The 25,392-nt window shown below is 50.3% G+C and overlaps 1 protein-coding gene across 1 annotated transcript in view; it reads right to left on the minus strand.

Annotated features, from left to right (window-relative positions):
• Window positions 1-1,880: 1,880 nt before the first annotated feature.
• The window catches only part of eif3eb (eukaryotic translation initiation factor 3, subunit E, b), a 173,713-nt gene continuing 150,201 nt past the window's right edge, over window positions 1,881-25,392 (minus strand). Inside the window, exons 11-13 of the mRNA XM_072466877.1 lie at window positions 22,353-22,455; window positions 13,387-13,521; window positions 1,881-2,060 (exon numbers count right to left, since the gene is read on the minus strand). Coding sequence (XP_072322978.1) covers window positions 2,022-2,060; window positions 13,387-13,521; window positions 22,353-22,455 — 277 coding nt within the window. The 3' untranslated portion in view covers window positions 1,881-2,021. The remainder of the gene's footprint in view (window positions 2,061-13,386; window positions 13,522-22,352; window positions 22,456-25,392) is intronic.

The raw sequence follows: 25,392 nt of genomic DNA on the forward strand, positions 1-25,392 counted from the left end.
CCACCCAAGAACAAAAAAATACCAGCACATAAATACAAAACACTCCAACACCCCTTTCTCCCCATAACAATCAAAAAACCTCACAGGAACACACAATTAACTCAAACCGAGCCCACCTTTTTTTTCAACAAAGACATCCGCCTCCTCCGGTGCCACAAAATAGTCCTTCGACTCATAGGTTACCCGAGGCCTCGCTGGTACACCACCCCAAACCGACCCCCCCCTTATACAAAGCGACTTTGGCCTTGTTGGAAGCTGCCGGTTTCCTTGCCAGTTCAGCACCAACATCCTGGTAGATCCTGATGATGTGACCTTCCCATTTTCTGTCCCGACGCTCCTTGGTCCATTCCGTCAGTGGAACCGTACAATGACCTCCAACCAGCCCACGTAAATTAATTCTCCTATCCTTGGAAACCTGCTCGGAATTCTTTCCGGAACACTCTCTATTGTCTCCACATCCTTCCGAAGCATAGTGCCCAGAACTTGGCGCAATACTCCCAGTGTTTTATACATGTTCAACATCATTGCCTCATTCTATGCATATATCCCATTTGTCTTATTGATAACGTTTTCAATCTGTCTCACCATCTTCAACCACTTGTGCAAAGGAAATGAATGAGGTTCATGTACACCTCGGTCCCTCTGCTACTGCATCGCCTTTAGAATGGAATCCTTTATTTTATATCATCTCTCCTACCAAAATGCATCACTTTACACTTCCCTGCCCATTCCCCAGAGATAACGACTAGATAATCTGTTTGACTGATCTTGAGGGATAAATATTAATCAGGATGCCAGGCAGAACTCCCCTGTTCTTCTTCAATATACTTTCACATCCAGCCAAGAAGATAGGCTCTGTTTAACATGGTCCAAACGACAGCACCTCTGGCAGTGCTGCACCCCCTCAGAATGGCATTGGGAGTTTCAGACAGAATTTCGTGTTCAAGTCTCTGGAGTGAGAACGTTCGATCTCAATCATCTGACTCACAGACAAGAGTACGACCAACTGAGGAGCCACATTAACACAAAGGAAACGGTGGAGCTAATTACTTCTCGGATGATAGGGCAGCACGGTAGCCTTGTGGATAGCACAATTGCTTCACAGCTCCAGGGTCCCAGGTTCGATTCTGGCTTGGGTCACTGTCTGTGCGGAGTCTGCACATCCTCCCCGTGTGTGCGTGGGTTTCCTCCGGGTGCTCCGGTTTCCTCCCACAGTCCAAAGATGTGCAGGTTAGGTGGATTGGCCATGCTAAATTGCCCTTAGTGTCCAAAATTGCCCTTAGTGTTGGGTGGGGTTACTGGGTTATGGGGATAGGGTGGCGGTGTTGACCTTGGGTAGGGTGCTCTTTCCAAGAGCCGGTGCAGACTCGATGGGCCGAATGGCCTCCTTCTGCACTGTAAATTCTATGATAATCTATGACAGGTCGGAGCATGTTAATGCTGATAAGACTCCCCACTGTACCAGCAGACTGGTGAGCAATGTGAATAGTTGATTGCTTAATAGGAAACTGTGACTTTGCAAAGGAAGCAGTCGGTAACAGCTGCTGTGTTTACATTATTCACTGAAACCATGCACTTCGCTTACAGGCCTTTAAGATCTGAATTGCTTGGTTGCTTTTGCTCCTGAATTCCTGGCTAAAGCTATATTTTAAGTGTAGCCAACCATACATTTTTCACACACTTGATCTTGAAGAAGACACATTCTACCAACTCTTGATGCTCACAAGGTGCAATTCATCAGCTTTTGCAATCAGCACAACATCACTTAATACAACAGTGATTTCCCATGGAATGCTAACACTACGAGAGCAAGTTTGATTGAGTGATAACAGATCGACAGAACTACAAATAGCCCTTAAATAAAGAACAAGAGATTGCAATGTTTTAAAGTTGACATTTTATTTTATCCATTGATATAGATTCCAAAATATGACAAAGTCCACGTTGTTAAAAAAAGAAGAAAGATGGAACTTCAAACAACTCTGATCTGATCTTCAATCTGCAGAGATTTGTAATTTCCTTCAGTAGAAACCAGAGTCTGTCGTGGTCCAGTTGGGAGCCTGCAAAACAAATGAAAAACAAGTGAAACCAAATCTATTAGGAAAAACGCAGCAGGTTTATTTAGCACATGTTAAGCATTGGCGTCTTGTTAATTGAATATATTCAGAGTTTAAGACCTTGTCTGTAATGCTTCTAGACTCCGATTGTAGTTTACTGAATAAGGAAATCTGTGCCCCATTTATTGCCGACGAGCCATTACACTATGTTTAAAATACTGCCACAGAGTTCCAAAAAAAACCCAGATGCCCATAAACTAAATTATTAAGTATCTGAAGTGTGAAGCATCAGAATTTCAAGTGCTATTAGCTGAACTCCATCAGACTGTTTCTCAGCCTCCTAAAATGGGAATTCAAACACTTTTTACAGCTTACCAACGGAACCAAACTACTCTGCAAAGTCCTGCTGAAATGGGACAAATCACTTGGTTGTAGCACCAAGTGGCCACAGCCTTTAGCCCGAGGATGCGGCCATTCAGCACGGCGAGCTTGCTGCACCATTCAGTCAGATCTCGCTGCTGTATCCGCACTCATTCACCCACCTTGGTCCTGTCAACTTCAAAAAATGCATTCTGCAATTTAATACAGCATTGGCGAGACTGTGCACACAAGCTGGACTATAGCCCCAAGAGTTTGCTCCCCACAAAACTCCCCCTCAATGTGGCAATGTTCCCCAAAAGACTTGCACCTAACACATGGAAACAGAAATGAGTTAATTTCTTCAAAAGGAGGAGGAGGAGGAAGAGAAGGAGGAGGAAGAGAGAGAGAACGTCTCAAAAATAGCCTGGCCTCCAAATTCCCTCTATCATTAAGAAAATGCCCAGAGCTTCATCATGGTGCAACAGCAGCAGAGGGCACTCAGTATGAGATTGTATGTAAGAATTCCAGGCCGGAATTATGGCAACAATCTGCGTCACTGCACTACTTTCAATCTCCATTACAGACACAAATTCAATTACAATGGCCCAAAAATGAGACTGGTAGAAATAAGTGTAAAATCTTTCACAGGACAATCATAGCATACAATGGATAAATATTTAACTAAACCCAATTCAGAATAGTCCTAACTTCTTTATCAAAAGTTCAGATTTGGATTGTAAGCATGTTTTCATGGTCCTATTCCCATGTTAGTTATTAACCAGTGCTTCTTCACACAAAGCCATACACCACACCAACCGTTCCGCTACACTTGGTCAATATTGCTCTGGTCAGGTAGCACCCACACACTGCATGAATTAAGTCAGCGCACAACACCAGAAGCTGGATCTGTTAAAGCCGAGGAAAACTGCTCATTTCAATAAAATTTACAATATACGAAAGGGTCTTTGCACTCTGTCAAAGGTTATGAACACTGCTCAGTGAACCAGCTGTTGCAGGACTGATGTAGCAATCACAAGTGCAAAATTACTCCCACATGCTCGCAGTGGCCTTTCACAGAGGTTTACTTCTAACTTGTTAATAAACGTCACTGTCTTGAAACTAAAAATGCACTAGGTACGGAGCTTATAAACCTTCATGAGGAAAAAGGTTCACACCTCCATCCCCACCATTATCCATGTGACAACTAAACAAGTTTCAATTTGCACAAGTATAAAGATGGGGAGCTGACCATACTTTCGTCTCTCTCAAAGTCTTTAATCATGAGTAACAATCCTTTTATGAGCGTATTACGTGGAATTTAGAAATGGCCCATTCAGCCCAATCAGTTCGTGCCACCATTTATGCTCCACTTGAACCACCCCCACCCCCCCTTTATCTCAGCCCGTCAGCATTATCCTATCCCTTTCTCCCTTGTGTTTATCCAGTTTTCCTGTAAATGTATCGACACTTCACCAACCTGTGGGAGCAAATTCCACATTCTCATCACTCTCTGGGTGAAGATGGTTCTCCTGAATTCCCGACTGGATTTATTACTGACCGTCTTATTTTTTTAATTCACTCTCAGGATGTGGGCGTGTCTGGCCAGGCCAGCATTTATTGCCCATCCCTAATTACCCTTGAGAAGGTGGTGGGTGAGCTGCCTTCTTGAACGGCTGCAGCCCTGTGGTGTCGGTCTACCCACGGTGCTGTTAGAGAGGGAATTCCAGGATTTTGACCCAGCGACAGTGAAGGAGCGGCCGATATATTTCCAAGTCAGGGTGGTGTGTGGCTCGGAGGGGAACTTGCAGATAATGGTGCATTGATGGCATCTAGTGTTGCCCTCCCTCACAAGAGGAAACACTGCCCACTCTATCAAAATCTTCCATAATCCTTCAGGCCTTTATTAGGTAACCAATCAGTCTTCATTTCCCATGAGAAAAGACTTCCAGCCTCCTCAATCTTTACCCATAATTATATCCTTGCAGCTCGAGGAAATCTCTTTTGCACTTTTTCCAGTGCCTCTGTATCTTTATGTGGCACCTTGTCCTTGCACGGGAGTGAAAACAACTTCTTTCCAGTAGATTCAGATAGTTACAATCACTCAATTATCTTCAATGCTTTTGGGAGCAGTAGTTGCTTCCTCACCCCATTAAAAAAAAATATTTTGCCCAAGTTCCGCTGAACTTTGTTCCTCTTCCCAAACCTCACTCAGCGCCTCTGTATTCACTCGCAATCAATCAGCCTCTGTATTCACTCGCAATCAGCCTCTGTATTCACTCGCAATCAATCAGCCTCTGTATTCACTCGCAATCAGCCTCTGTATTCACTCGCAATCAGCCTCTGTATTCACTCGCAATCAGCCTCTGTATTCACTCGCAATCAGCCTCTGTATTCACTCGCAATCAGCCTCTGTATTCACTCGCAATCAGCCTCTGTATTCACTCGCAATCAGCCTCTGTATTCACTCGCAATCAGCCTCTGTATTCACTCGCAATCAGCCTCTGTATTCACTCGCAATCAGCCTCTGTATTCACTCGCAATCAGCCTCTGTATTCACTCGCAATCAGCCTCTGTATTCACTCGCAATCAATCAGCCTCTGTATTCACTCGCAATCAGCCTCTGTATTCACTCGCAATCAGCCTCTGTATTCACTCGCAATCAGCCTCTGTATTCACTCGCAATCAGCCTCTGTATTCACTCGCAATCAGCCTCTGTATTCACTCGCAATCAGCCTCTGTATTCACTCGCAATCAGCCTCTGTATTCACTCGCAATCAATCAGCCTCTGTATTCACTCGCAATCAGCCTCTGTATTCACTCGCAATCAGCCTCTGTATTCACTCGCAATCAGCCTCTGTATTCACTCGCAATCAGCCTCTGTATTCACTCGCAATCAGCCTCTGTATTCACTCGCAATCAATCAGCCTCTGTATTCACTCGCAATCAATCAGCCTCTGTATTCACTCGCAATCAGCCTCTGTATTCACTCGCAATCAGCCTCTGTAGTCACTCGCAATCAGCCTCTGTATTCACTCGCAATCAGCCTCTGTATTCACTCGCAATCAGCCTCTGTATTCACTCGCAATCAGCCTCTGTATTCACTCGCAATCAGCCTCTGTATTCACTCGCAATCAATCAGCCTCTGTATTCACTCGCAATCAGCCTCTGTATTCACTCGCAATCAGCCTCTGTAGTCACTCGCAATCAGCCTCTGTAGTCACTCGCAATCAGCCTCTGTAGTCACTCGCAATCAGCCTCTGTATTCACTCGCAATCAGCCTCTGTATTCACTCGCAATCAGCCTCTGTATTCACTCGCAATCAGCCTCTGTATTCACTCGCAATCAGCCTCTGTATTCACTCGCAATCAGCCTCTGTATTCACTCGCAATCAACCTCTATATTCACTCGCAATCAGCCTCTGTATTCACTCGCAATCAGCCTCTGTATTCACTCGCAATCAGCCTCTGTATTCACTCGCAATCAGCCTCTGTATTCACTCGCAATCAGCCTCTGTATTCACTCGCAATCAGCCTCTGTATTCACTCGCAATCAGCCTCTGTATTCACTCGCAATCAGCCTCTGTATTCACTCGCAATCAGCCTCTGTATTCACTCGCAATCAGCCTCTGTATTCACTCGCAATCAGCCTCTGTATTCACTCGCAATCAGCCTCTGTATTCACTCGCAATCAGCCTCTGTATTCACTCGCAATCAGCCTCTGTATTCACTCGCAATCAGCCTCTGTATTCACTCGCAATCAGCCTCTGTATTCACTCGCAATCAGCCTCTGTATTCACTCGCAATCAGCCTCTGTATTCACTCGCAATCAGCCTCTGTAATCACTCGCAATCAGCCTCTGTATTCACTCGCAATCAGCCTCTGTATTCACTCGCAATCAGCCTCTGTATTCACTCGCAATCAGCCTCTGTATTCACTCGCAATCAGCCTCTGTATTCACTCGCAATCAGCCTCTGTATTCACTCGCAATCAGCCTCTGTACAAGTCTACTCACTCATCTCTCGATTAGGTATTCTAGCCCTCCCTCTCTGCCCACCATTCGGCTAATTCTCCCACATCCACCTCTCTTGGCTTCTCTGCAGATGGGACCATCATTCCCAAGGTGGATATTTGAATTCATCTTTCTGATGTTTCTCCTGGATAACACCACAAAAGAACTTGGGTATCTAACAAGCAAATGGATTTCTGCCGAGGCGGTAAGGAAGGATGAAATCCATTGTGAGCGGGCCGTTGACACCCAATTCCATTCTACACTTTAACGCCCGGCCAAAGAACAGGTCGGAGATTTGCTCATCTCGAACATCTTCCAATTCGGATGGAAATTCTCCACAGTTGCTTCCTGGCCTGCTTTCAGTATTTCACTTTAACAAATAAAGACAGGAGAAAAACGATTGACCAGTTCAGAAGGAAGGAAGAAAATCCCCTGTAGACTCTTGCCGATGAAGCAAACTGCAATAACCCCAGCTAACCAGCAACTGCAAGTGTTCTCCGAAGATCATAACAAGCTGTCTTTCAATGGAATGTCAGCGATTGCATGCTCCATCACATGCTTCAGTAATCTATTCCAGAGAGCTCTGGCTCGGCAAAGTGAAACACTACTTGTCAAATAACCAATCTGTTGATCTAACGATTTTATAGTCATACTCCCGACCATTCCTATCCACCTCAAATAACTTCTGCAAATCAGCCGAATCCAATCACTCCATTTACTTCTTTAATTCAACCATCGCCCCTGTAAACCTGTTATATTCCAAAGTAAAAAGTCCCAGGATCCGGCTGAATGCCAGAAAATGGTGGGATGGAAGGATGACAATTTTATTTTACACAGCGAGCTATGATGATTTGAAATGCACTTGAAGCAGACTCAACCCTAACTTATCATTGGGTGATTACTTGAAAAATAAACATTGATAGGGTTGAGGGAAAGAGCAGGGGAATGAATAATTCCTTCGAGGGCCAGTGCGGGTATGATAGGCAGAATGGCCTCTTTCTGTGCTGCAGGATTGTACAGAGTTCCGGAGAAACTGCCCCCCACCCAGAGGCCCCAGACACAAATTCAAATAAGTCGGTGAAGATTTTCTCATCAGTATTAATGCTTCAGGAAATGGAGTAATATTAGAATCAACGTGAGATACAAGGGGAATGCAGAAAGATTAAGCGGGGCGTTCTCACTTCTTGGCAGTTTTCAATCTAGAAATCCCCATATTAAAGCAATGTGATGCATGAAACCCATTACTTAACAACTTTCAAAGCTTCCTTGGTACGAAAATGCAGTAATTTAAGAGCAGGGCGACTATTTTTACAAGCTGACACATCTGGCACAACTGTAAACATTCAGGGGAGGCACAAAACAAAACAACTGCTCAAGGTTGTTTGCTGCAAAATTACACAGGTTGTCGATCTGGAATGTCAGTGTTACTCAGAGTGTCGGGTAAAAGCTTACAATACAGGTCCGGATCTCTTACATCCAGTACCACACTACAGTCTCAAGATAATTCTTTGATTTAGACCAAAGAACATGAAAGATACATCAGGCAGGCACAGAAGAATCATGGCAAGTTGGTTTAGAAGGGTCACTTTCAATTGCAGGTGACGGGGCACCGTCAGAATATGCACACCGCTGGCAAGGCTGGCATTTATTGCCCAACCCTAGCTATCCTCGAGATGGTGAGCCGTCCCTTGAATTGCTCAGTGTGGAGTGAAGATGCTCACAGTGTGGTTAAGGAGGGAGCTCCTCTGTCATCACTGGGTCAAAATTCTAAAACAGTCAATATAATTCCAGGTGCGCATGGTGTGAAACTTGGAAGTGGCGTTTGAAATGTCTCAAGCAACAAGACAAGAAAACCAGAGAGAAAGAAAATTAATTTCCATTAAGGCTCAGCACCAGAATGTTCATCCTTCCCACATCTTTAATATTCAGAAGTTTCCTTAAGGATAACTTCTGGCCAACGCCCCCCAAAACATACTGTATCATCCGATATCAAGGTATATGATCACTGAAGGAGTAAACGTCATTATCGAATTATAGGGGCTGGTTTAGCACAGTGGGCTAAACAGCTGGCTTGTAACGCAGAACAAGGCAGCAGCGCGGGTTCAATTCCCGTACCGGCCGCCCCGAACAGGCGCCGGAATGTGGCAACTAGGGGCTTTTCACAGTAACTTCATTGAAGCCTACTTGTGACAATAAGCGATTATTATTATTAAAGGGAGCAGGGGGTGATTTGAGGTGTTTAAACCTGGCGTATTTCTTTATGAAATTGTCACGGTCAGTCCCAGCAAGATACATGATTAGTTTGAGTATAACTACTTCCTTGAGATCCAATCTCCCCAAGTGGTCAAAACATCACAGCCAAGACCGATACATTGAAATGAGCCGTTTGTAAAACTGCACTATCAACTGAGCTGCTGAAATAGCAGCTGCAACTGTTTATCTGCCTCTGACCCAGGGCAAGCAACCCCTTTCCACCTCGTCCATCCAACTCTGGAACTTGCCACTAGATGAGAGAAGAAATAGATCATAGATTTCCACAGTGTCTTTTGTGACCTTAGCATGTCCTAAAATGAAGTGCAGCCGTCATTACAAAGCAAGGTAGCCTCTGAAAGAGGCACGGTATATAACTCACATTCATTTTCCTCCTCCCAGAGGCAAGAATAACAGCAGTAGAGTTGGGTGGTGGAGTTGAGATGCATATTAACCACGGACTGTGTGAATGGAGGGACAGGCTCAAACAGATGACTGGCCTCCTCCTGTTCCGAGAAAGTTACCAGCTTGCACCATTCATTTTTAAACTTTTTAAAATTTTGTATATAAATTCAGAGTACACAATTCATTTTTTGCAATTAAGGGGCAATTTAGCGTGGCCAATCCACCTACCCTGCACATCTTTGGGTTGTGGGGGCGAAACCCACGCAAACACGGGGAGAATGTGCAAACTCCACATGGACAATGACCCAGAACCAGGACCGAACCTGGGACCTCGGCGCGTGAGGCAGCAGGGCTAACCCACTGCGCCACCGTGCTGCCTGCTTGCAATATTCATTTCCCCAATAAACCAACTTGTTAAAGAGAAACCATCCAAGCGACCTCGTCCACTGTTACCCTATTGAGCAGGCTAACTGCGCCACTCAATTAATAGTTCTGCAAAAACTTCAATCAGGTTCTTGGCAACGGAATTATTTGAGAAAGGATTATGAGCAGTGGCTATAAGAGCAATACTGAGAGAAAAGTATTCTAAACTCTAAATATTGAAGACAGTTTTATGGAAAACAGTTGCATGGTCTAGAGTTCAAGCCTTTTATTCCAATGGAGTATTTTGAAGATAGTGCAGTTCTCACAAAGTATCAAGCAGAGATCAACACGGTCTACCCTATACATATTACTGACTTGTGTGCCTGCGGCTACATAACATAAAGACATAAGCCAACCCCACGTGCGACAGCACAGCCCCATTACAAGGATTTAGGTTTTTGACAAAATACTAATTTCATGATGTCAAGAGCGACATTGCCAAATGGGTCACAAATTGGCACTGGCCTTGTGCCCGGGAAAGAGCAGAACTTACAGCAAAATGGAAGTAAGAGTTTGGCTAATAATCAAAGCCTCACTCATCGTCTTTGGTGGTTTGAAGAGGTACTTCTGACATTACCCAAATTTATTTGCGTGTTCTTTTTCTAAGTGTTGGGCAAGACGTGGAGGACAGATGCAGTAAAAAAAAAAATGAGGTTAGTGTACATGGGCCTTTCCTACAGAAGATTCTTCAATGGGCAAGAAACAGAAACATGATCAAAGTGTGAAACCCCCAAAAAATTGTGCACGGCTGATAGGCGAATGGGTACACACAATGGGCGACATGCTCTCGGGCCATGAGCTACACATCTATGATCCTCTTGGGTTCAGGAGCAACATACACTCCTGGAAATTGAGGATTTGAGATTTTTACAAATGTATTTCCTCAATTACATGAAAAGGGCGGAGTTAACAATAGAGGAGAAAACGTTTGGGTTGAATCATTTAGCTGCTTCAAAGTGAACACAGAGCCATACTCGCGATAACATTTAATAGACACACTTCATCTGCACGAAAACATCAAAATAAATTATCACAGTCCGGACAGGTACAGAATTCTTTGACCTGTAAAGGGGGGGGAACCAAGCCACTCAATTCAAATACAAACATCATGAGGTTTGTTCATTTATGGTTAAATTAGTATTTTAAAAATAAAATAAAATGCTTACTTGAATCTGGTTCGAGTCAGTTTCCCGTTTTTATTAGGAGGAAAGGGATTTTGTTTAATTCAGAAATAAATCAGGACAAACAGCACCCATAAATATTGAGAAAAGTATTAGCTTAGCTGTCCAGACTATTATTTTTCATCACTTAAGAATATGGACAAGCTTAAGGATTACTGTTAAAACGGTACTGTTTGTTCTTTGGGCAGCATGGTAGCAGTGGTTAGCACTGTTGCTTCACAGCGCCAGGGACTCAGGTTCGATTCCCAGCTTGGGTCACTGTCTGTGCGGAGTCTGCATGTTCTCCGTGTCCCGAAAGACGTGCTTGTTAGGTAAATTGGACATTCTGAATTCTCCCTTGGTGTACCCAAACAGACGCCGGAGTGTGGCGACTAGGGGATTTTCACAGTAACGTCATTGCAGTGTTAATGTAAGCCTACTTGTGACTAATAACGATTATTATTATTATTATTTAACATTTCATCAATTTATTTGGTATTTGAAGCCTAGGATGTTATTTAGCTCCTTCTGGAGAAGCAGATCACAATACCCCTCGGCTATATCAGGAAGCAAAGCAAATTGCTGAGGATTTTCGGTTTCTTCTTTAGGCGCATTCTGAACCGAGCCAAGTGCTTGGGCAAGCATCACCAAGATAGGATCACCAAGCTCTGTCAAACACAGAACGCAACTTAATTTCAAACCGGAAAGAAATGTCAAGAATATTATGTCTCAATAAATGAGGCATAACGTCTGATCTGCAATTTGATACTGATGACCAGATAGAAGTCGAAAGCACTGAACAAAACTTCAGAAACACTCAAAAATGGCAGGAAAAAGAGGCAAAGTGTACACAAGACCGAGGAGGGAATGAAGTAAAATGAAGGAAAGTTTGGGGCAGGTCCTTGTGGAAAGGCCACGCTTATATAACAGTTAGTGTCGCAGAGTACTGCCTTGCTTTCGGGTGTCAGCCTTCTGATTGGCTTGCGAATGTGAACAAACGGATAAGAGCTGTATTTACAAGCTCTTCGGATGTGCAGTTGAGCAATGCCCCTTTTTGGCAGCACTGGAAAAATACGTGGCAAAGTGTGTTCCTTCTCAGCACAGCTGGAGGCTGTTTTGTGGACGCACAGCTTGCTCACATGCTTTCTTCAACCCCGTGCTATATTCCCGTCATGACAGAGAACAACGAGAAAGAAAACAACAGTCTGACACCAGTGTTTAATCAATCACGGCCAATTCTCTATCCTCACTGGCGTGGAATCTTGTCACCGTCCCATCAGATTTGCTAAACTGAAACGGGTGCGGATACAGCTCCACTAGAGAGGCAGATCAGTGATATTAACGTTCATTAAAATGCAAGCACTATTTAATTTCCATTTTAACACGCAACATAAGGAGCCCTCTTTTCCCCAAAGCAACTTGGATGTACTTTCCATAGTGACACTTACTTCATTTTGCATTTCACACCCAATCACAGCAAATTCAACTTTACATAACTATGAAACTCAGCTTTGTTGCTGCTTATTGGAACCAGACACAACCAGTAACTGCGAATACGGCCAGAGAGATGCACTGAGCTCAGGATTTCTGCAAAATCTTTAGGTAAATAACACTTCAGGTTTCCAGAGGCTTTAACCTCTAGGTGCAATTATCAATAAAATGAAAAGGGAAAAAAAAAGAGTGGTAACTTTTCTGGCTGGAAGCAGAAGAAAACAACTCAATGTACCGTGCGGGCACTTAAAAAAAAAAAAAACCCTGCGTCGATCAAAAAGGGGCAAATTTGCACCGGTGAATTTGAAAGTTTCCACCTGCAGTGTCCTTATGCCCCAGTGGTAGTTCAGTTCTCTCCAATCCGCCCCCCAGGGGTGAAATACTACGGCCACTCCATGCGCACGAGAGAGTATAACATCAGACTAAATTTTGCCCGTCCACTGATTTTCTAAATACAAAATGGGTACAAGTAAAAAGCTTTAACTGATGAACCGAGAAATGTAAATGGCAGGAGGAATTAAAATTCACTAGTTGTTGTATTGTGTTGCAAATTGTTTTATCCAATTCTTGTGGGAATACAAGGTCATCTTGTTCTTGCTTGGGTGAGAATAAGGCAACTATAACATCTGATTACTGGCATGACAGGCCATTTGTAAATTGAAAGGGCCAAGTTTAGATTTGTGGCGATTTACTTCACTCTATTCCCAAACTTAAGTGTAACATAGCAGAGTCTTCACTCTGTCTGCTGCATAATTGTGACAGTGGATTCAGCATAACTGGAAGGCTGACCAGGGACTTGAAGACAATTTTAAAATGATACTTAATCTTACATTAGTTGTTGTTTGTAACTATTATGCTGGATGTTTTGTGGTCTACAAATATTCACAATTGTGAACGTAAGAAATGGGAGGAGTAAACCATCCAGCCCCTCGAGCCTGATCCAACTTCAATCAGATCATGGATGCTCTAGCTTAATCCCACCTCCTACCACAATCCCCTTATCGCGTAATTCCCTTGGTGCCCCCAAAAATCTAACACTCTCCTAATATACTAAAGGTCACAAAATGGGGTCAAACCTTGAGTTTAAGACAGGTAGGTAACTAACTTCAATTTACCAAACTTAGTGTAATATAGCAGAGCCTTCGCTCTTCCCGCTGTACGTCTGCCCAATATAGGTGCTTTTTGTGGGCCCTGCTCCAGAGGCTATGTTCAAAGCAGATAACAGCGCTCACCTCTGTCCTGTTGTTTTGATTCATTTTCTTTTCGATGTTCATCGCTAACATTTGACTGCGGAAAGAGAGGCTCTTTGTTTTCTCGATGACCTGTTGATAGGGGGACACAGCATTGTTTCCCATGACGACGTGGCCCTGCAAATAAAAAAATGGTTGCTACGATCACTGGAAATTTTCAGCGCTTTGCACGCGCCCATAATTTGATGCAGTGTACTAAAAGGAACTAAAGTTGGTCAAGGGATTTTAACAACTTGGAAGAAAAGCACCTGCGGACAGAGAAATTAGTTCATATTTCTGTTCTAATCTCAAACACAAAATCAAGCACGTGTGAAAGCCTTGGTTTGCTAATGTTTTGTTTGATGGCCCCCTCAACTAAAATGGAGGCTGAACCTGGCGATGCTCATCGGCACATGCAGTGGTGTACCTTTGCTTTCTGCACAAAGGTCACTAACCAAACCTATCCTTTCAATATGGGGCACCCAACGGCTTTAATATGTTAGCCTCCACTGTAACAAATGATTTAAAGGTGAGCTTATATTTATAAAATACCTTTAATGTCGTACAATACCCCGAGGTGCTTCACAGGAAAGTAGTTAAACAAAATTTGACACTGAACTACACAAGGAGACAACAAAAAGCCCGGTCAAAGTGGTATGTTTTAGGACCGCTTTGAAGAAGCTGAGGTATAGGGAAGGAATTCAAGAATTTAGGGCCTTGGCAACTGAAGGCACGGCTGCCAAGTGGTAGAATGGCTAAAATCCGGGATGCTCAAGCAACCAGTTTGGAGATGCACAATAACCTTGGAGGGTTGTACGGCCGCAGGACTTTAGAGATCGGAAGTGGTGAGGCCATGGAGGGATTTGAAAACAATGATGAGGATTTTTAAATTGGGGCATTGGTTAACCGTGAGCCAACAGACATCAGCAAGTACAGTGGTGCGATGCGTGTAATTTGGGATCCAGGTAACAAGTTTTGGACGACCTCCAGTCTTTGGTGGAACCTGGAAGGTCAGCCAGAAATGCACTGGAATAGTCACATCTAAAGACCAGAAAGATATGGATGAGGGTTTAAGCAGCAGATCGGCTGAGGAAGAGTGCAAGTTGGACAATGCTGCTGAGGTGGAAATAGGCAGTCTTAATGATGATGTGGATTGTGTGCCTGGAAGCTCATTGCAGTTAAATATGGGAGTCCATGGCATTGAAAAGGGCAATCTCGTTATTTCAACATCAGTTCAGGTCACATGGTTATCTCAACACTAGCCACCAATCTGATGGAAAGTCTTCACTCTTCTTTCCACCCCCACTCTTTCCAGAAGTCCAAACCTATATTATTTCCCCAGTTTTCCCAAATTGTGCTGGATAACACTCAACACTACTGCCATCACTTCCGGTTGTGGCTATGTGGAGCTAAGTCGCACATTCGGCAGCTCCCGCTAAAAATGGACTTTGGGGCTCTTTTCAAGCCCCCAACGGTGCTTTTTCGACTTTTCCCGGTGTGGGAAGGAGATTGCAAGAGTTCCCCGACAGTGTATGGCTTGGACCAGGAGCGGGGCGACTAAAAAAGTGGTGAACCCAAAGAAGGTGCGAGGGAAGAGGAGCAAAATGGCGGCGGGCGGGGACCAAGCAGCGTGGATGCAGTGGGCACAGGAGCAGCAGGAGGTTATCCAGCGCTGCTTCAGGGAGATTAAAGCGGACCTGCTGGAGCCGATGAAGGCTTCTATAGACAAGCTGCTGGAGACCCAGACGGACCAGAGAGTGGTGATCCGTGAGGTCCGACAAAAGGTCTCCGACAACGAGGACAAGATCTTAGGCCTGGCGGTAAAGGTGGAGGCGCACGAGGCGCTCCACAAGAAATGGCAGGAACGGTTTGAGGAGATGGAGAATCGGTCGAGGTGGAAGAATTTGAGTATTCAGGGCCTCCCAGAGGGGCTGGAGGGGTCGGATGTGGGGGCCTATGTGGTCACCATGCTAAACTCGCTGATGGGTGCGGGGTCCTTCCAGGGGCCCCTGGAGCTGGAAGGGGCCCATAGAGTGCTGGCGAGGAGGCCCAAGGCTAACGCGGTGCTGGTGCGGTTTCATCGGTTTGTTGATCGGGAGCGCGTGCTCAGGTGGGCCAAGAAAGAGAGGAGCAGCAGGTTGGAGAACGCAGAGGTTCGGATATACCAGGACTGGAGTGGGGAGGTGGTGAAGAGGGGGGCCGGGTACAATCGGGTGAAGGCGGTGCTGCACAGAAAGGGGGTGAAGTTTGGCATGTTGCAGCCGGCGCGACTGTGGGACACCTACAAGGACCGGCACCATTACTTTGAGTCTGCCTACCTCCTTTTTTAAACAGCGGTGTCACGTTTGCTACTTTCCAATCCTCTGGGACCACCCCAGAGTCTAGTGAATTTTGATAAATTATCACTAGTGCGTTTACAATTTCCCTAGCCATCTCTTTTAACACTCTGGGATGCATCCCATCAGGGCCAGGAGACTAGTCTACCTTTAGCCCCATTAGCTTGCCCAATACTGCCTCCTAAGTGATTACAATCATCTCAAGGTCCTCACCTATCATATCTTTATTTCCATCAGTCACTGGCATGTTATTTGTGTCCTCCACTGTGAAGACTGACCCAAAAAACCTGTTCAGCTCCTCAGCCATTTCCCCGTCTCCTATTATTAAATCTCCCTTCTCATCTTCCAAAGGACCAATATTTACCTTGGCCACTCTTTTTTGTCTTATATATTTGTAGAAGCTTTTACTATCTGCTTTTATGTTCTGAGCCAGTTTACTTTCATAGTCTACCTTACTCTTCTTTATAGCTTTTTTAGTAGCATTCTGTTGTCCCCTAAAGACTTCCCAGTCCTCCAGTCTCCCACTAATCTTTGCCACTTTGTATGCTTTTTCCTTCAATTTGATACTCTCCCTCACCTCCTTAGATATCCACGGTCGATTTTTCCCCTTTATACCGTCTTTCTTTTTTGTCGGTATGAACCTTTTCTGAACACTGTGAAAGATCGCTCGGAAGGTTCTCCACTGTTCCTCAACTGCTTCACCATGAAGTCTTTGCTCCCAGTCTACCTTAGCTAGTTCTTCTCTCATCCCATTGTAATAGCCTTTGTTTAAGCACAAAACACTAGTGTTTGATTTTACCTTGTCATCCTCCAACTGTATTTTAAATTCCACCATATTGTGGTCGCTCCTTCCAAGAGGATCCAGAACTATGAGATCATTAATCAATCCTGCCTCATTACACAGGACCAGATCTAGGACCGCTTGTTCCCTTGGAGGTTCCATTACATACTGTTCCAGGAAATTATCCCGGGCACATTCTATAAACTCCTCCTCAAGGTTGCCTTTACCAACCTGGTTAAACCAATCGATATGCAGATTAAAATCTCCCATGATAACCGCTGTACCATTTCTACATGCATCCGTTATTTCTTTGTTTATTGCCTGCCCCACCATCCTGTTACTATTTGGTGGCCTATAGACTACTCCTATCAGTGACCTTTTCGCCTTACTATTCCTGATTTCCACCCAAATTGATTCAACCTTGTCCTCCATAGCACCAATATCATCCCTTACTATTGCCCGGATGCCATCCTTAAACAACAAAGCTACACCACCGCCCTTACCGTCCATTCTATCCTTTCGTATAGTCTGATACCCTTGGATATTTAACTCCCAGTCGTGACCATCTTTTAACCATGTTTCAGTAATGGCCACTAAATCATAGTCATTCACGATGATTTGCGCCATCAACTCATTTACCTTATTTCGTATACTACGAGCATTCAGGTAAAGTATTCGACCTGTTGACCACCAGGAAGGTGGAGGTGCAGTGGAGGAAGGCCCAGGGAGCAATTTATGAGTATGGGGCAAAGGCAAGGCGGATGCTGGCGCATTAGCTTCGGAAGCGGGATGCAGCTAGGGAGATCGGGGGAGTTAACGATAGGGGAGGGAGTGCGGTGCGGAGTGGGGATGGCATCAATGGGGTCTTCAGGGAATTTTGTGAGGAATTGTATCAGTCCGAGCCCCCACATGAGGGAGGGAGAGATGGGCCGCTTTCTGGACCAAGTGAGGTTTCCGAAGGTGGAGGAGGGACTGGTAGCGGGATTGGGAGCCCCGATTGGGCTGGAGGAGCTGGCCAAACGGATAGGGAGCATGCATGCGGGGAAGGCACCGGGGCCGGACGGTTTCCTGGTCAAATTCTGCAAGAAATATGTGGACCTGTTGGGCCCGTTGCTAGTTAGGGCCTTCAATGAGGCAAGGGAGGGGGGGGCTTTGCCCCCGACGATGTCCCGGGCACTGATCTCCTTGATCCTGAAGCGGGACAAGCATCCCCTGCAGTGTGGGTCTTACAGGCCGATTTTGCTGTTAAATGTAGATGCCAAGGTGCTGGCGAAGGTCTTAGCCACGAGAATTGAGGATTGTGTGCCGCAGGTGATCCACGAGGACCAGACGGGATTCGTGAAGGGGAGGCAGTTGAAAGCGAATGTGCGGAGGCTCCTGAAGGTGATTATGATGCCGGCGAGGGAGGGGTAGGCGGAGATAGTGGTGGCGATGGACGCTGAGAAGGCCTTCGATAGGGTAGAGTGGGGGTACTTGTGGGAGGTGCTAAAGAGGTTCGGGTTTGGGGAGGGGTTTGTTAGGTGGGTTAGGTTGTTGTACGAAGTCCCGATGGCGAGTGTGGCCACGAACAAGAGGAGGTCTGAGTACTTTCGGTTGCATCAAGCAACGAGGCAGGGGTGTCCCCTGTCCCCCCTGCTCTTCGCACTGGCGATTGAACCCCTGGCTATGGCACTGAGGGAGTCGAGGCACTGGAGGGGGTTGGAGCGGGGTGGGGAGGAGCATAGGGTGTCGCTCTATGCGGACGACTTGCTGCTATATGTGGTGGACCCGGTGGGGGGAATGCCGGAGGTAATGAGGATCCTCAGGGAGTTCGGGGATTTCTCAGGGTACAAGCCCAACATGGGGAAGAGCGAGTTGTTCGTGGTTCACCCAGGGGACAAGGAGAGGGGGATTGGCGAGCTCCCACTAAAAAGGGCGGAGAGGAGCTTCAGGTACTTGGGGGTTCAGGTGGCCAGGAGCTGGGGGCCCCTGCATAGACTCAGTTTCACGAGGCTAGTGGAGCAAACGGAGGAGGAGTTCAAGAGGTGGGACGCGCTGCCGCTGTCCCTCGGCGGGTAGGGTGCAGTCAGTTAAGATGACGGTGCTCCCAAGGTTTTTGTTCCTGTTCCAGTGCCTCCTCATTTCTATCCCGAGGGCCTTCTTTGGGCGGGTCAACAGGAGCATAACGGGGTTGGTGTGGGCGTGAGGGACTCCGAGGGTGAGAAGGGTGTTCCTGGAGTGGAGTAGGGATGGGGGGGGGGCTGGCGCTGCCCAACCTCTGTGGGTACTACTGGGCCGCCAATGCGGTGATGGTGCACAAGTGGGTGATGGAGGGGGAGGGGGCTGCATGGAAGAGGCTGGAGACGGCGTCTTGTGTGGGCACGAGTCTGGGGGCGCTGGCAATGGCACCGCTGCCGCTCCCTCCAATGAGGTATACCACGAGCCTGGGGGCAGTGGAGGTGGTACAGGGGGGAAGTTGGGGCCTCGGTGTGGACCCCGATACGGGGGAACCACCGGTTTGTCCCAGGGAAAATAGATGGAGGGTTTTCGGGGTGACACAGGGCAGGGATAAGAAGGTTGGGGGACCTGTTTGTGGACGGGAAGTTCGTGTGCCTGGGTGAGCTGGAGGCAAAGTATGGGCTCTCCCCGGGAAACACCTTTAGATATTTACAGGTAAGGGCGTTTGCCAGGTGGCAAGTGGTGGAATTCCCGCGGCTGCTGCCACGCACAGTACAGGATAGGGTGCTCTCGGGGGGGTGGGTTGGAGTGGGGAAGATCTCGGAAACTTACCAGGTGATGCAGGAGGAGGAGGAGGCCTCGGTGCCGGAGTTGAAAGATAAGTGGGAGGAGGAGTTGGGAGAGGAGATCGAAGAGGGGACGTGGGCAGATGCCCTAGGGAGGGTGAACTCCTCTTCGTGTGCAAGGCTCAGCCTCATACAGTTTAAGGTGCTGCACAGGGCACACATGACCGGGACAAGGATGAGCCGTTTTTTGGGGGGTGAGGACAGGTGTGTTAGGTGCTCAGGGAGCCCAGCAAATCACACCCATATGTTCTGGGCATGCCCAGCGCTGAAGGAATTTTGGAAGGGCGTAGCGAGGACGGTGTCGAGGGTGGTAGGATCCAGGGTCAAACCGGGCTGGGGGCTCGCAATATTTGGGGTGGCAGAGGAGCCGGGAGTGCAGGAGGTGAAAGAGGCCGGTATTCTGGCCTTTGCATCCCTGGCAGCCCGGCGAAGGATTTTCCTTCAGTGGAAGGATGCGAGGCCCCCAAGCGTGGAATCCTGGATCAGCGATATGGCGGGGTTTATTAAATTGGAGAGGGTGAAATTTGCCTTAAGGGGATCGGTACAAGGGTTCTTTAGGCGGTGGCAACCATTCTTGGACTTCCTGGAAGAACGATAGACGATGGTCAGCAGCAGCAGCAGCCCGGGTGGGGGGGGTTCAACTTTATTTTTGTTTATTTGCCCTGGGGAATCTGGGGGGGGGGGGGGGAGGGGGTATATATTTGCTATGTTTGCTTTGTGTTAAACCCGGGGTGTTAATTTACTATTTATGTATGGGGAGGGAGGGGGGCACGGGGGTTGTTTTAATTTGTTCTGTATTTAATGTTATTGGGTTTCTTATCCATTCTGTTGTTATTTTGAGAAAACCCTAATAAAAATTATTTTTAAAAAAACACTACTGCCATCAGAGAGATTGAGGAAAATGAAGGAGAGTTGATGACAAGTCAGCTTAAAAAATAGCAGTGCACTCTCACAGCTACTGGCGAGAGCCACAAATAAGATGATTGAAACTGCACAGGTGGCTTAGGGAGAGGAAGTTATGAAAAGTGGTGCTGGTGCTATCTGTTCCTTCGGAAATAACACAAGATGGAGGCTCACGAGATTGGGGTTAAGGATCAGCATGGATTAACTGACAGGAAACAGAAGGATGGCAAGGTGCAACTAATGGAGAGCCACAAGGATCAGGGCTCGACTCTCACTATTTACAAACTACATCAATTCCTTAGATGAAGGAACCAAACGCAGCATTCCCAAGTTTTCTGTCAATACAAAACTAGGTGGAAAAGTCAATTGTGAGGAGGCCGCAGAGACATTGCAAAAGAACACAGACTATTTAAGTGGCTGGTGAAGAAGTTGGCAAATGGGAGTATAATACGGGGAAATGTGAAATTAGCTACTTTGGGAGGAAGAATGGAAAAGCAGAATGAGACTAGTAAACATTGGTGTTCCAAATTAAATCTGGCAGTCCTTGTATGTGAATCAGAGTCAGAGGAAGAAATTAGGAAAGCAAGTGGTATATTAGCCTCTATTGCTGCAATTCTACATGGCTTTGGTGAGATCACACAGGGTAGAAGCTGAGAAGTAACTTTGCCTGGTTGGAGTATCTAGACTTGGGCCAATGTCTCGGGATCATTTGGAACACCAATGTTTACTGGTCTCATTCTGCTTTTCCATTCTTCCTCCCAAAATCGCTAATTTCATACTTCCCCACATTATACTCCATTACCTGAGAAAGCACAGTAAGAAGTCTTACAACACCAGGTTAAAGTCCAACAGGTTTGTTTCAAATCACTAGCTTTCGAAGCACAGCTCCTTCATTCACCTGAGGAAGGAGCAGTGCTTCGAAAGCTCGTGATTCGAAACAAACCTGTTGGACTTTAACCTGGTGTTGTAAGACTTCTTAGTGTGCTCACCCCAGTCCAACTCCGGCATCTCCACATCCTGAGAAAGGACGTACTGCACTGGAGGGTGTGCAGAGGAGATTCACTAGGTTAATCCCAGAGCTGAAGGGGTTGGATTACGAGGAGAGGTTGAGTAGACTGGCACCGTACTCATTGGAATTTAGAAGGATGAGGGGGATCTTATAGAAACATATAAGATTATGAAGGGAATAGATAGGATAGATGCGGGCTGGTTGTTTCCACTGGGCGGGTGAAAGCAGAACTAGGGGGACTCAAATAAGGGGAAGTAGATTTAGGACTGAGTTTAGGAGAATTTCTTCACCCAAAGGGTTGTGAATCTATGGAATTCCTTGCCCAGTGAAGCAGTAGAGGCTCCTTCATTAAATGTTTTCAAGATAAAGTAAGATAGTTTTTGGAGAATAAAGGGTTATGGTGTTCCGGCTGGAAAGCGGAGCCGAGTCCACAAAAGATCAGCCACAATCTCATCAGGGCCAGGTGGCCGACTCCTGTTCCCTGGTTCTTATGATGGGGGGGGGGGGTTGGCTATTTTGGACTGAAATAAGGAGAAACAGAGAGTTGTGGATGCTCAATGCCCGAGTATATCGAGAGGTGAATCAAGGGAAATGCGGATAGGGTGGGATAGTAGAGTCAATACAGAAGTTCCACAATGGTCTTATTGAATAGAGGAGCAGGTAAGAGGGGCTGCTTCACCTCCTCCTGCCCCCACTTCCTGTGCTCCTAAATCAGAAAGCAGCTCCGCGAAGCTTTACGGTTTACCTTTTTCTCGTGTCGGGAAACAAACGTTTTGCTGTGGACTGACAGAAGATGATAAACACTAATCGCACCCTGATGACGCTTCTCTGAATGGCCTTGGGTGATAGGAAGTATTTAAAGGTGCTATATAAATGCAGCTGTTGTTGGTATATACTGTGGCCACCCTGCCACGCAGCAGTACGCTGCCCACAGTAAACAGCCTCTATAGATGTTGTCCCCGTGTGTGTTAATACAATGTGCTACTTGTAGATAACAGAAGGACCAGCAGCTGAGGAATCTTCTGGAGGCGAACACCACAAGTTCAAATACTCAGTTCAGGTTATCACACTCTCAGCCTTGGTAACTCCAGCATTTGGTGACGATACATCACATTCTGCTCGGGACAAACACACAATCCAAACACGAAACCTCTCACCAGTTTTGAATCTATTTTTGCATCCAGCCTTGCATTTCGGATTAAGTTGACAATCCATCTCTCGGCTTCCTCAGGAGTCATATTCAGTTTCTCTGCGAGCATACTGCAATAAAAGAAAAACATCTGAAACGCGACAATTCCATCATTTCCGGCTCCACACAACTGGTTAGCGATCTTCACCTTGTCCTCGGAAATGGTACAAATGAAAAACCTTTCATTGTATAATCAAAGGATAAAACCAAGAGCACTCCAATGAATAGGATTTCAGCTTGTTGGAGGGGGGAGGCGCGAGGGGGAGGGGAGAGGCGCGAGGGTGAGGGGAGAGGCGCGAGGGGAGGGGAGAGGCGCGAGGGGGAGGGGAGAGGCGCGAGGGGGAGGGGAGAGGCGCGAGGGGGAGGGGAGAGGCGCGAGGGGGAGGGGAGAGGCGCGAGGGGGAGGGGAGAGGCGCGAGGGGGAGGGGAGAGGCGCGGGAGGGGGGGAGAGGCGGGAGGAGGGGAGAGGGGCGAGGGGGAGGGGAGAGGGGCGAGGGGGAGGGGAGAGGGGCGAGGGGGGAGGGGAGAGGGGCGAGGGGGAGGGGAGAGGGGCGAGGGGGAGGGGAGAGGCGCGAGGGGGAGGGGGAGAGGGGCGAGGGGGAGGGGAGAGGGGGCGAGGGGGGAGGGGAGAGGCGCGAGGGGGAGGGGGAGAGGCGCGAGGGGAGAGGCGCGAGGGGGAGGGGAGAGGCGCGAGGTGGAGGGGAGAGGCGCGAGGGGGAGGGGAGAGGCGCGAGGGGCAGGGGGGGCGCGAGGGGCAGGGGGGGCGCGAGGGGCAGGGGGGGCGCGAGGGGCAGGGGGGCGCGAGGGCAGGGGGCGCGAGGGCAGGGGGGCGCGAGGGGCAGGGGGGCGCGAGGGGCAGGGGGGGCGCGAGGGGCAGGGGGGGCGCGAGGGGCAGGGGGGGGCCGCGAGGGGCAGGGGTGGGCGCGAGGGGCAGGGGGGGCGCGAGGTGGCAGGGGGGGCGCGAGGGGCAGGGGGGCGCGAGGGGCAGGGGGGGCGCGAGGGGCAGGGGGCGCGAGGGGCAGGGGGCGCGAGGGGCAGGGGGGGCGGGGCGAGGGGGCGAGGGGAGCGCGAGGGGCAGGGGGGCGCGAGGGCAGGGAGGCGCAGGGCCAGGGGGGCGCGAGGGGCAGGGGGGGCGCGAGGGGCAGGGGGGGCGCGAGGGGCAGGGGGGCGCGAGGGGCAGGGGGGGCGCGAGGGGCAGGGGGGCGCGAGGGGCAGGGGGCGCGAGGGGCAGGGGGCGCGAGGGGCAGGGCGCGAGGGGCAGGGCGCGAGGGGCAGGGGGCGCGAGGGGCAGGGGGCGCGAGGGCAGGGGGGCGCGAGGGGCAGGGGGGCGAGGGAGGGGGGCGCGAGGGGCAGGGGGGCGCGAGGGGCAGGGGGGCGCGAGGGGCAGGGGGGCGCGAGGGCAGGGGGCGCGAGGGGCAGGGGGGCGCGAGGGGCAGGGGGGCGCGAGGGCAGGGGGGCGCGAGGGGCAGGGGGGCGCGAGGGGCAGGGGGGCGCGAGGGGCAGGGGGGCGCGAGGGCAGGGGGGGCGCGAGGGGCAGGGGGGCGCGAGGGGCAGGGGGCCGAGGGCAGGGGGCGCGAGGGGCAGGGGGGCGCGAGGGGCAGGGGGGCGCGAGGGGCAGGGGGCGCGAGGGGCAGGGGGGCGCGAGGGGCAGGGGGGCGCGAGGGCAGGGGGGCGCGAGGGGCAGGGGGGCGCGAGGGGGCAGGGGGCGCGAGGGGCAGGGGGCGCGAGGGGCAGGGGGGCGCGAGGGGCAGGGGGCGCGAGGGGCAGGGGGGCGCGAGGGGCAGGGGGGCGCGAGGGGCAGGGGGCGCGAGGCGCAGGGGGCGCGAGGGGCAGGGGGGCGCGAGGGGCAGGGGGCGCGAGGGGCAGGGGGGCGCGAGGGGCAGGGGGCGCGAGGGGGCAGGGGGGGCGCGAGGGGCAGGGGGGCGCGAGGGGCAGGGGGGGCGCGAGGGGCAGGGGGGCGCGAGGGGCAGGGGGGCGCGAGGGCAGGGGGGCGCGAGGGGCAGGGGGGCGCGAGGGCAGGGGGGCGCGAGGGGCAGGGAGGGCGCGAGGGGCAGGGGGGCGCGAGGGGGCAGGGGGGCGCGAGGGGCAGGGGGGCGCGAGGGGCAGGGGGGCGCGAGGGGCAGGGGGGCGCGAGGGGGCAGGGGGGCGCGAGGGGCAGGGGGCGCGAGGGGCAGGGGGGCGCGAGGGGCAGGGGGGCGCGAGGGGCAGGGGGGCGCGAGGGGCAGGGGGGCGCGAGGGCAGGGGGCGCGAGGGGCAGGGGGGCGCGAGGGTCAGGGGGCGCGAGGGTCAGGGGGCGCGAGGGTCAGGGGGCGCGAGGGTCAGGGGGGCGCGAGGGTCAGGGGGCGCGAGGGGTCAGGGGGCGCGAGGGTCAGGGGGCGCGAGGGTCAGGGGGCGCGAGGGGCAGGGGCGCGAGGGTCAGGGGGGCGCGAGGGGCAGGGAGGCGCAGAGGGGCGGGGGGCGCGAGGGGCAGGGGGCGCGAGGGGCAGGGGGGCGCGAGGGCCAGGGGGGCGCGAGGGGCAGGGGGGCGCGAGGGGCAGGGGGGCGCGAGGGGCAGGGGGGGCGCGAGGGGCAGGGGGGGCGCGAGGGGCAGGGGGGCGCGAGGGGCAGGGGGGGCGCGAGGGGCAGGGGGTCACGAGGGGAGTGTGGAAGGGCGCGAGGGGCAGGGTGGGCGCGAGAGGGAGGGGGAGTGGAAGGCGCGAGGGGAGGGGAGAGGGAGGAGCGGAGGGGGAGGCGCGAGGGGGAAGGGGAAGCGCGAGGGGAAGGGAAGAGGGAGGCGCGAGGGGGGAGGGGAGAGGGAGGCGCGAGGGGGAGGGGAGAGGGAGGCGCGAGGGGGAGGGGAGAGGGAGGCGCGAGGGGGGGAGAGGGAGGCGCGAGGGGGGGAGAGGGAGGCGCGAGGGGGAGGGGAGAGGGGAGGCGCGAGGGGGAGGGGAGAGGGAGGCGCGAGGGGAGGGAGGCGCGAGGGGGAGGGTAGAGGGAGGCGCAAGGGGGAAGGGAGAGGGAGGCGCGAG

This window comes from Scyliorhinus torazame, chromosome 11 (assembly GCF_047496885.1).
Source record: "Scyliorhinus torazame isolate Kashiwa2021f chromosome 11, sScyTor2.1, whole genome shotgun sequence".
NCBI lineage: Eukaryota > Metazoa > Chordata > Chondrichthyes > Carcharhiniformes > Scyliorhinidae > Scyliorhinus > Scyliorhinus torazame.